Below are 12294 nucleotides of genomic sequence, written 5' to 3' on the forward strand. Positions count from 1 at the left end.
CAAGAATGCTCACAGCAGGACTGTTCTTAGTATCCCCAAACTGGAAACAACCTACAGGTCTATCAGCAGTAAAATGGATAAATCACTTGTGGCATATCCACACAACGAAATATTCCACAGCAAGGAGAAAGAATGAACTAGTGACACATCCAACAGCATGGATGAATCTCACAAACACAATGCTGAGTGAAGGAAGCCAGACACAAAAGAGTACGTGCTGTGTGATTCCATTTATACGAAGTTGAAGGACAGGAAAAACTCATCTATGGAGACAGAGGTTACAATATATGAATAATGGCTGCCTATGGAGAGGTGGGGACTACCTGCAAAGGGGCACAAAGGTACTTTCTGGGGGCGGGGGTGGAAATGTTGTGTGTATATATATATATATATATATATATATTTTTTTTTTTTTTTTTTTTTTTTTTTGCGGTACATGGGCCTCTCACTGTTGTGGCCTCTCCCATTGTGGAGCACAGGCTCCGGACGCGCAGGCTCAGCGGTCATGGCTCACGGGCCCAGCCACTCTGCGGCATGTGGGATCTTCCCGGACAAGGGCAGGAACCCGTGTCCCCTGCATCGGCAGGCAGACTCTCAACCACTGTGCCACCAGGGAAGCCCTGTTGTATATTTTGATAGGGGTGTTGTTTACATGTGTGTATCTATTAAAACTCATCAATTTGTATAAAGATCTACGCATTTCACTGTCTGTGCATTTTACATACTTTAATATAAAAGAGAGATGTAGCCTCATATGCATTACAAGAATCCTGAAGCCATGGGTTTCCGTGTTGCTGCTGTCGGGCAGGTGCTGTCAGTGGCAGGTCCACAATCTATAGCTTAACCCAGCTGCTGAAGCAAAGAAAAGCCTCTGAGAAATCAGACCCAAAAGTCCTCTAACTCGGGTTACCATCGACCCTCACTATATTCATTCCCTGAGGAAGATGTTGGCCATGGAAGGTTGATAAGAAGATGTCAGAACTCTTTGGTTCTCAAGCCATGTTTGAATAGCCTCCCAGAGTTTTTTGCCATGTGATTCAAACATGACCAATTCCTGGCCCCAGCAGAGGACAGGCCCAGTGGGAAGTGCATTTGGGCGTGGTTCTCACCATGTTCACCTAATGCCACCCCTCTTCCTGTATCTTACTGGGGAGGAAGAGTGACTGTAGGACTAAGACATTTAGGCAGCTCGGATTTTGTGAAATTGGATGTGTCAGACTCCTAGCTATCCTCCAAATCCACAGTAGCCGAGTTTGAATGGGCACATGACCACCCAGCTAGCGACTACATTTCCCAGCTTCCCTTACAGCTAGATAGGGATCATGTGACTATGTTCTCACTGACAGAATGTCAGTGGAAGTGGCATGTGCAAATTCTACTTAAAGGAAACTGCTTGCCCTGGGCTTCCACTCTTTACCCCTTTCATTAGGCTGGAACACAGAGTAGCAGTGACCTAGCTTCAACTAGAAGAGGACAACACTCCTGGGAATGAAAGAGCTACAAAATGGTCAGAAGCTAGGTCCCTGAACAACTCCTGGGGCAGTACTATGCCACTAGCCTGGCCCACTCACCTCTAGAGTGCTATGTAAAAGAGAAATTTCAATCTGATTTAAATCACTGCATTTGGGGGCTCTTTACTACAGCATCTCAGCTGACACCCCTAGCAATAAGCTTTTGAGGCTCATGGTCTCCAGGCAGGAATTTCCAAGTCTCACATACTCTACCTAGCCCAGTAATTTGTACTCCGAAGTTCAGATTATACTACTACATAAAGACAGCACCCTCTTTCCCCATCATACAACGTTAATCCTGTTGTTAAACCTGCCCCCACCCACCCAGCCTACAAGACACTCTCAGCTCCTTATTTGTGTACACAAGGTCCTTTCACGACACAGTCCCACCCTCCACACTCTGCTCACTGCAGACATTTATTTCACCTACATCTCATGTTCTGGATGTTCCCAGAAGGCAAAATGCACATGAAGAACTATCTGCTCACACTTCTGGCCAAGTGGAATGGCCTTTTCACCACTCCCATCCCACACTCTATCCCGCCCATGAGGCAATTTTTTACTAAATCATAAAAACCCAGCCCCAGGGCTTCCCTGGTGGCACAGTGGTTAAGAGTCCGCCTGCCTATGCAGGGGAAACGGGTTCGATCCCTGGCCCAGGAAGATCCCACATGCCGCAGAGCAACTAAGCCTGTGCGCCACAACTACTGAGCATGTGCGCCTAGAGCCCACAAGCCACAACTACTGAAGCCCGTGCGCCCAGAGCCATCCACAAAAATAAACTCAAAACGGATTAAAGGGGGCTTCCCTGGTGGCGCAGTGGTTGAGAGTCCGCCTGCCCATGCAGGGGACACGGGTTCATGCCCCGGTCCGGGAAGATCCCACATGCCGCGGAACGACTGGGCCGGTGAGCCATGGCCGCTGGGCCTGTGCGTCCGGAGCCTGTGCTCCGCAACGGGAGAGGCCACAACAGTGAGAGGCCCGCGTACCACAAAAAAAAACCAAAAAACAAAAAACGGATTAAACACCTAAATGTAAGACTGGACACTATAAAACTCTTAGAGGAAAACATAGGCAAAACACTCTATGACATAAATCACAGCAAGATCCTTTTTGACCCACCTCCTAGAGAAAGGGAAATAAAAACAAAAATAAACAAATGGGACCTAATGAAACTTCAAACCTTTTGCACAGCATAGGACACCAGAAACAAGACAAAAAGACAGCCCTCAGAATGGGAGAAAATTGTTGCAAATGAAGCAACAGACAAAGGATTAATCTCCGAAACATACAAGCAGCTCATGCAGCTCAATATCAAAAAAACAAACCACCCAATCCCAAAATGGACAGAAGACCTAAACAGACATTTCTCCAGAGAAGATATACAGATTGCCAACAAACACATGAAAGGATGTTCAACATCACTGATCATTAGAGAAATGCAAATCAAAACTACAATAAGGTATCACCTCACACGGGTCAGAATGGCCATTATCAAAAAGTCTACAAACAATAAATGCTGGAGAGGGTGTGGAGAAAAGGGAGCCCTCTTGCACTGTTGGTGGGATGTAAACTGATACAGCCACTATGGAGAACAGTATGGAGGTTCCTTAAAAAACTAAAAATAGAACTACCATACGACCCAGCAATCCCACTACTGGGCATATACCCTGAGAAAAGCATAATTCAAAAAGAGTCATGTACCACAATGTTCACTGTAGCTCTATTTACAATAGCCAGGACATGGAAGCAACCTAAGTGTCCATCGACAGATGAATGGATAAAGAAGATGTGGCACATATATACAATGGAATATTACTCAGCCATAAAAGGAAACGAAATTGACTTATTTGTAGTGAGGTGGATGGACCTAGAGTCTGTCATACAGAGTGAAGTAAGTCAGAAAGAGAAAAACAAATACCGTATGCTAACACATATATACGGAATCTAAAAAAAAAAAAAAGGTTCTGAAGAACCTAGGGGCAGGACATGAATAAAGACGCAGATGTGGAGACTGGACCTGAGGACACGGGGAGGGGAAGGGTAAGCTGGGACGAAGTGAGAGAGTGGCATGGACATATATACACTACCAAATGTAAAATAGATAGCTAGTGGGAAGCAGCCGCATAGCACAGAGAGATCAGCTCGGTGCTTTGTGACCACCTAGAGGGGTGGGATAGGGAGGGTGGGAGGGAGACGCAAGAGGGAGGGGATATGGGGATATGTGTGTAACTATGGCTGATTCACTTTGTTATACAGCAGAAGCTAACACACCACTGTAGAGCAATTATACTCCAATAAAGATGTTGGGGGAAAAAAAAAAACGCAGCCCCAAAGACCCGGAGAAGCTTCTTTAAAACCCCAAAGCAAAGTGCCTTCCTCCCTCTACTATGCTTTGATATTCATTAAGATATTTATAATTCTGAGCTGTAAGTATTTAGTTACATGTGTGATCTCGGAGCTAGAATATATGTTCCAAAGACAAAGTCCCTGGAGGTTAAGATCATGCCATGTCCATTTTCTTAACTTTAGCATTCAGCTCATGATCTGGCTCATCCTCAATGAGGGCTGAATGAAAGAAGGAAACAATTTAACAGCTGGCATGTTTCAAAACTCTATACGCACATTATCACTCTTACCTATTCAGTGCAAACACATAGTGGAATTTTATGTTATGCTGGTCAGCCAAATCACACGTCGGCAGCATTTCCAGTGTTTCTACCAGCTTCACCATTGCATCATAGTCCTGTTGGCAAGAGGTCCCAAGGTGAGAAAGACAGGAAACACAGCTCTTTGCAGGTTTTTTTGAACAGTTACGAACCTGAGACCGCCTCAGCATTTAAATAGAAGCCTTTCCCTACAGGCAGCATTTAGTGACGTTAAAGCCCTTAAAAGAATAGCAATGAGATTAAAAACAAGGTGGATGAGAGAGAAGACAGAGAAAGAATCCCTGCTATCAGAGGTCACAAAAGGACCAAGGAAAGGAAGTTAGATTCAAAGATGATAAAAGAAAACAAATGAGCCCAGCAGCCAGGAAAAGCTACCACGTTTTGAGGGTAGGAGAGTTAACACCAGCAGGGCTGTGGGTTAAAATGAACGGGACATAAACATGTAGGAAATCTTAGAGTTATTTGCCACGTAAAGGGGGGGAAACATGCCAATCCTTCCTTTTTTGTCAGAAACAATCACATTCATCTAAACCAGAATTTCTCAACCTTGGTACTCCTGACATTTGGGGGCTGGATCATTCTTTACGGTGGGGGCTGTGCTGTGTATCGCGGGATGTTAAGCGGCATCCGTGGCCTTGACCCACTAGATGCCAGGAGCACGTCCCCCTCCCTCCTCGAGCTGTGACAACCAAGTATGTCTCCAGATACTGCCACATGTCCCCCGCTTGAGAAGCACAGCTCTAAACTGCATAATTACCCAGGGAGAAATTGCTACCGTGTTTGTCTGAGCTGTGTCCCCTCCGAGCAGGACCATCTGCTACCCTTTCAGCCGGGCTTACAATCCTTTCGGGCCAACTCACTGACAGCCAGCCACAGTTAGCAGATGAGGACTTCCCACTGAAATCTCAGGTCTGTTTTGTGGCTTTACACCTCAGTGCTGCTACCCAGGGATAGGGAAGGCAGAGTATTGCAAGAAGCTTCCGGCTCACCCTTGAGCCCGAGAGTCCCACCAATGGAAGGTTATAAAGAGGAGAGATGCGTGAAAGTAAGGGCAGAAAGAAGCCAGCAGCTCAACAGAAGAAAAACTTCAAAAAAGGTCACTCCCATTCTCTTGTTCCATGGGGCATAATTTAATCATCGTAATTCCTAATAGCACCTGCTATTAAAATCAATTAGATGCATCTGTTTATCACCAGGGGGCATGAGTTCCTTAAGTGGTTGACTCTGTTCTTGGTTCAGGTCATAAACGGAAGCCTCTCTCGTTCAGATTTAAAGACCCGTGGCCAACAACCTTCAATATGGCTTTGTAGAATTCTGCAGGTTATGTACATTGCCCTGTGTTCCTCCAAAGGAAAGTAAGACAAGACATCCTTAGAAATGGCTCCACAGCATTAAACTTGGAGGGAGGAAACGACTGATTTCCTCCACGGTACCATATTCTACAAACCCTGTCTCAAGAACTCTCCAGAAGCCTCTGTCACTTGTCTTAGAATAAACCCCTGCATTCCCTGGGTCCTGGACTTGCCTCTGCTACTCCTGCTCTCCCTTTCACTAACAGGTAGTGGTAAACAAAGAAGGAAGTGACAAAGGCCTAAAGGAAGTAGCAGAGGAGTTAACAGCAAAGAGGACAGAGCCGGTTGCCTCAGTTTGAATCGTGACTTTGCCAACTGCTGTGTGACCTTAGGCAAGTTACTTAACTTCTCTGTACCTCATGTTCCTCATTTGTAAAATGGAGATAATCCAAGTGTACACCCCACAGGCTTATGAAGAGAATTAAGTGAATTAGGACTTGCAAAGGGCTTGGAACAACGCCTAACACTAAGTGCATATAAACTGTTTAGTTCTAATTCCTTTTATTAAGCAGCACTGTTTCTGAGATTTTGCTGGAGTGGCCTTCTGATAATGACAAAACCTTCTTCATACTTCCACCACAACAGATATGCGAGGTGACCTATGACCTAGCCACATCCCTATTTTGTCTGTAAAACAGTTACCTAACCGTACACCTAGTGTAAGAGTACTTCATATGAGAAATTCCTCATGTCAAGGAAGAAGTGTGATAGCCTCAGACAAGCATATTTCATACCTGGATATCACGATAGGACAGCAGTAAATTAATGACCATGTCTGAGGTCAGAACGTCGGTATTGTCCGTGTGGAGCTTCATGCGAGCCAGCTCCTTCGCCAGTGCATCACCCTGGTATTTCCCTCTGGCTCTCCGGATGTCATTTAACAAGGTTTCTTTGTAATAAGCACTGGAGAGGAAAACAAGAAAACCTCCAGTCGCATCCATGTGCATCCAGGACTGTGTTGCCCTTAGCAGCTCAAACAAACTTGGTTCTCGTTGACAGGACTTAGGCTAACACATGGGGGCCTCGCCCAGACCTCAGACTCCCTGCATCAGCAAACAGGAGACACGTCCTATTTGGGAGTGACATTCTGCAAAAACTCACCACTAAACAGTAACAAAGAAATATCAGTTCATTATGACCTTGAAAATATTTTCAAACTTGACCCCATATGTATCTGGATGACCCACAGGACTTGCTACCCACCCCAGCCCATCCCCCTCTCTCTGGTATTTTCAAACACAAAGACAAGAAAGTACCTTATTTGAATAGTAATTTCCCCCATGATTAAGAGATTTTCACAAAACTGAACAAAACTCCAAAGCCATGAAACAGAGTAAAATGAGAACTTCTTTAAAATGTATCTATCAGGTGTCCCAAGCTAGTAATCACAAAGCTTTCTGCAGCTGGTCGAGAGCCAGAACCTGAATGTGTCCACGAGCAATCCAAGAAGCTGTGCCTGGATGCTTACGGGCAACCTCGGCCTTTTACCCCATACTCCCCTTGTCATTTTTGACAGCCAGAGTGCTTTTCTTTTCTTTCTTTTTTTTTTTTTTTTTTTTTTTGCGGTGTGTGAGCCTCTCACTGTTGTGGCCTCTCCCGCTGCGGAGCACAGGCTCCGGACGCGCAGGCTCAGCAGCCATGGCCCACGGGCCCAGCCGCTCCGGGGCATGTGGGATCCTCCCGGACCGGGGCACGAACCCGTGTCCCCTGCATCGGCAGGTGGACTCTCAACCACTGCGCCACCAGGGAAGCCCCAGAGTGCTTTTCTGTAAGCAAATATAAGACGTAAAACTTCCTTCATGTGGGCGTCTAGATAATAATAGGGATGTATGACAACATTTCGAGCAGTTTAAATCCACACTGGAATGTCTCACCATAGCCCCTCAAAGAACCAATGCTAGTATCTGGTATTTGGTTTAAAATCTTTAAAAATGACCGAATTTGGTATACAGAGGCCAACTTACAATGACCATAGATTGACTTAAATATGTTGTCTACGCTCCAAGTAATTTTTTTTTTATGGAGACTGGGCATTGCCAAGCTGTAATACTGTCAACCCATTAAGCAGCTCAAATGTTTTAACTGTAGACAGTAAAATTAGGTTGTTTATTAAAAAGAATAGGTTCAGTTAAGTAAACTCTTCAGAGAACAAAAAACAACACCTAAGAATAACAAATGTCACTTTTAATAGTTATAAAACTATGTCAAAAAAAGTGTTTACTGTACACAGCCTGGTCCAATGCTTATAATAAGATCTCAATGAACATTTCAGGAATTAAGTGATGTCCCACAGAAACTGCTCTGATAAAATTATCAGTGCATTGCTTTAATTTTTATTTCCTTGTTTGTCTATTGCTTATTACCCCAATGATGAGCAAATTAGCAGATTCTACTAATGTTTAAAATTCTATGATTAATCAAATGAGTCATTAAGTTGGGTGACAGCCATTGTCCATTTGCTGGACTATAAAGGCATCAAAGTTATTAAAGTATTATTAGTTCAGCCTGACAAGTAAAAAATTTATACTTTAGTTTAGACTTGTTTTCAAGGGTAATTCTGAAAAATAGTTTTAATAAACTAAGAAACCTAATAAGAATGGTAACTTGTAAGTAAATGAACAAAACACTGAATTAATTATGGCTTGGAGACATCATGTATGTAATAAACATGCAGCCATTTCTGCCTCTGGTAACCAGGGAAGATGTTGCTAATCAATGTGGACTTAGAAATGGCTTCAGGGACTTCCCTGGTGGTGCAGCGGTTAAGAATCCACCTGCCAATGCAGGCGACACGGGTTCGAGCCCTGGTCTTGGAAGATCCCACACACCGCGGAGCAACTAAGCCTGCCCGCCACAACTACTGAGCCCACGCACCACAACTACTGAAGCCTGTGTGCCTAGAGCCCGTGCTCCACAACAAGAGAAGCCACTGAAATGAGAAGCCCGCACACCGCAATGAAGAGTAGCCCCCTCTCGCCGTGACAAGAGAAAGCCCGTGCACAGCAACAAAGACCCAATGCAGCCGAAAATAAATAAATAAATAAAATTTTAAAAAGATTTAAAAAAAAGAGAAATAGCTTCAAACCCCTATTCCGCACAGGGCTCTGGGTAGCCTTCATCAATCTATCAAAGTTGGCACTTGAGCTGAAAATTTATCTGCCATCCCTGTTACAGATGTTTTAAACCATAAGCCCCATTTACCCTCTCATTAACCCTTGCCAGGTATCCGGTAGTTCAAGGAGTGGAATCAACTAACAGGTATTTCAGGTTCTCTGAAATTAAACCAAATCAAACGAGTTGTTTTCCTACTGAAACATACATGAAGTGAATGAGAAACAAACTTGAATCTACTTCTTGCAAAGACCTTGCTCATCTAGCAGACTCAAGCTAGCCTACTTGCTTGTCAGACCTGAAAAGATGATACTGAGAGAGTTCTCTCCCTGAGCTTCACTAAAATGTTCACTGTGCAATAAGACAATAGTTAGCAAGGGGGGACTGAAAGAGGCTTTCCAGGGATGTGCTGCAAAAGGTCTCCCATTTGCTTTCTATGTTGGCATGTGGTCACATATGTCTGGGTTTCCAGTCTTCTTTTCCCATTACAATCTGTAGCAGAAACTCTGTGTCCAGAGAAGAGGTGACAGGACAGAAAAAGAGAACAGACTGTTAACAAGTGTGTACCTCACACCAACCCTACAGTAGTAACGCTCCACAGTTCGGGGAGTCACAATGCAAGCCACAGGGACGTGTGGTCCCTTACATCTCATTTTAAGTCAGTTCTGCCAGTGCTTCGGATTTTCATTTGTTTTGGAAGGACAAATCCTTCTTGAGACGTAACTTTCAGGAATAAATTCTTTAAATTGGCCACAGGCAAGAAAGAAACCCCAAAACTGGATCCTTTGGTTAAGAAGAAGAATTTTTCTGCCTTCAAGTTTTAGAACAGGGATGTTTTAAGGCCTGGTTTCTTGAGCACTGAGGCTCAAAGAGGTGAGCTAACTGTTCCAAGGCTACACTGTGAAGAATCGCCTGAGCTAGGATTCAAACCCAAACCTGTCAACTCTTGAATCACTACTCCACACCTTCTCCGACATAAATCTACCAAGAACACGTCACAGGACACACCGAGGTCAGGATGGCTTCAGCTTGACTAAGTACATCCCGACTTTTACAGCACAAGGACTTATGGTTGGAATGACTTTGCTGACGCATTTTAACAACCTTAACAGCTGATTGGTAGTAGGGAGGAAATCACGTTCAGAAATGACCTTGAAACACAGAATCTCAGAGTTGAAAGAGCATGAAAGAAAATCAGTGACTTAAGTTCCTTATTTTCTAGATGAGAAAACAGCTACAGAAAAGTTATTTGTCAAGGTCACACAGGGAGTTGGAGCCAAACACAAGCTCAACCCTGACCTCAACTCCAGTTTTATTCTCTTTCGGTTACACCTCAACGGCCCAACTCAGTGAGCCAGTAAGGAACACTGGATTCCAGGATGACTTCAAAATAATTGGTCGGGGTTCCCCACTCTCTGGGCACTAAGGTCTCTTGAAGTTACGTCACCTCCATGGATGTGAAAGGAAAATTTTGGCAAAGCTCCCAGCGTTGTTGACGGTTGATGGGAATTACCATGAGGTCACATGGATGTCCTTGAGGAGGCTAGTAAACCTGTCCACCAGGGGCACACACAGTGGACCCAGGATGGTGTCCCAGTTGGGCTGCATGTACTCCGAGGCACGTCTCTGGGCGTCACTCTCGCAGCAAAAATAATCAGTGCATGGTGTCATGATGTACGGGATGAAATAATAATTCCACTAGATGCCTGGGAAAAAGAAACAAAAATGTTTCACGAAATAATTGATGCAGAAGCACAGCTGTGGACTTGGGCAGGTGGAACCTTGGTGGGACACAAAAGGAGAAAATGACGATGAACAACTTGCACAATATGACTATGAATCTATCATACGCAAAACAGGAAACCACTCAATTTCACAAGCTCTAACACGTGGACATTAGACAAAAATTTGGTTTCAAACGCTGAACTGATCTGTATATGTTTCTGAACTTCATCAGCAAAGATTTTAGGGTTTTAAGTCTCAGAAATTACATCATTTCATTACATATCCCCCCAAATCAGAGGGAACTTCAGCCCAATGATAACCAAGGATTACAATGTAAAGGCTTATTTTCTTTCTTTCAGCATAGGTGGAAAAGCCTTGTTATTTGATAATTTAACCACAGGTGAACTATTTATAAACTCTGTTGAGTAAAAACTGTTTTGTGGGAAGCAGATATTAATAAATATGATTAGTTTCAGAGATGTTTTGGAAAAAAAGGATCTGTTTAAAATTTTTTATATTGTCAAACAATACTCAAGTAAAACAGTATCTTTTTTCTATGGAATAATCATGACTCACAGTCAAATTGTAATCCTTTGTAAAGCATAAACACCACCTTTAAATAGCATTAAGCCCATGCTCAGTTTTTAGCATATTTGGAGGACTAAAATATGTTTTTATATGACATTCTTCTATCATAGTCAATCTTTTGTCTATACTGTCATAAAAAGCAACTAAGTTAAAATTTCAGACTCTCTAATTCCTTTATCTTCGCTAAGGTTTTTTTTTTTTTTTTTTTTTTGCTTACGCGGGCCTCTCACTGTTGTGGCCTCTCCCGTTGTGGAGCACAGGCTCCGGATGCGCAGGCCCAGCGGCCATGGCTCATGGGCCCAGCGGCTCCGCGGCATGTGGGATCTTCCCGGACCGGGGCACGAACCCGTGTCCGCTGCATTGGCAGGCGGACTCTCAACCACTGCGCCACCAGGGAAGCCCGTATCTTCACTAAGTTTTAAAGAACTTACATGATGACAGAAATAATTCATCTGACTTCTTCCCTTTAATTTTTTAAACTAAGGGAGTTATCTAGGAATTTTGGCATAATGCAGACATAACCTTGGGAAGTACACTTTCACCAAGAATGAGAAGTCAAAGAAGCAACACAGTTTCATCTAAATTAAAAAGAAATTCATTCATCACAGAGACAACTGTCAGAATGCTACAATCTCAGATCAAACAGAAGTCTTGGGAAAACTTTCCACATTGGGGAACTAGCTTAGAACAAATATGTGACAGACATTTTAAAGTTTTCCTTTTGAATAAGATTTGCTTACACAAGGACAGGTGGCATTCTTAATTCTATCTAAATTCAAAGTACAAATAATTGTCCTGCAATTCTCTCCCTCTTTTGTATCTTCTAGGGCATCTGTAGCCCTGTCACGACATGTCTTTAGGCCCTAAAATAATTCGTTAAGCAAAAATGACTAGTGATGCCCCACTCAACCATATGTGAGACTGTCAGCAAACTTTTTCTGTCAAAGGCCAGATGGTAAATATTTCTGGTTTTGTGGGCCATATAATTTCTACTGCAACTACTCGACTCTGCTGTTACAGCATGAAGCAGTGCAGACAACATGTAAACACACAAGCATGGCTGTGTCCCAATAAAACTTTATTTATGGGCACAAATTTGAATTTCATATTTTCACATGTCCTGAAGTATTCTTCATCTTCTGATTTTTTTCCAAGCATTTAAAACTGTAAAACCCAATGGGAGCTCACAGGTCATACCAAAACAGGTGGTGGGCCAACCCTTGTCTAACACTAAGCTTCCTGATGTTTCATGATTCCTGGTAATAGGTTTGATGAGAGTACTTACCCTGCTGCAAAACAGCAGCTGGATACTGTCCCTGTGGACACTAGATATTGGGG

At 43.5% G+C, this 12294-nt stretch overlaps 1 protein-coding gene across 1 annotated transcript in view; it reads right to left on the reverse strand.

Annotated features, from left to right (window-relative positions):
- MAP3K15 (mitogen-activated protein kinase kinase kinase 15) overlaps nucleotides 1-12294 on the reverse strand; it is a gene marked incomplete at its 5' end in the record, with an annotated part of 129014 nt that overhangs the window by 72103 nt on the left and 44617 nt on the right. Inside the window, 3 exon segments of the mRNA XM_079727966.1 lie at nucleotides 4151-4257; nucleotides 6267-6435; nucleotides 10157-10341. Of these exon segments, the coding sequence (XP_079584092.1) occupies nucleotides 4151-4257; nucleotides 6267-6435; nucleotides 10157-10341 (461 nt within the window).

This window comes from Hyperoodon ampullatus (genome assembly GCF_949752795.1).
Source record: "Hyperoodon ampullatus genome assembly, chromosome: X".
Taxonomy (NCBI): Eukaryota; Metazoa; Chordata; class Mammalia; order Artiodactyla; family Ziphiidae; genus Hyperoodon; species Hyperoodon ampullatus.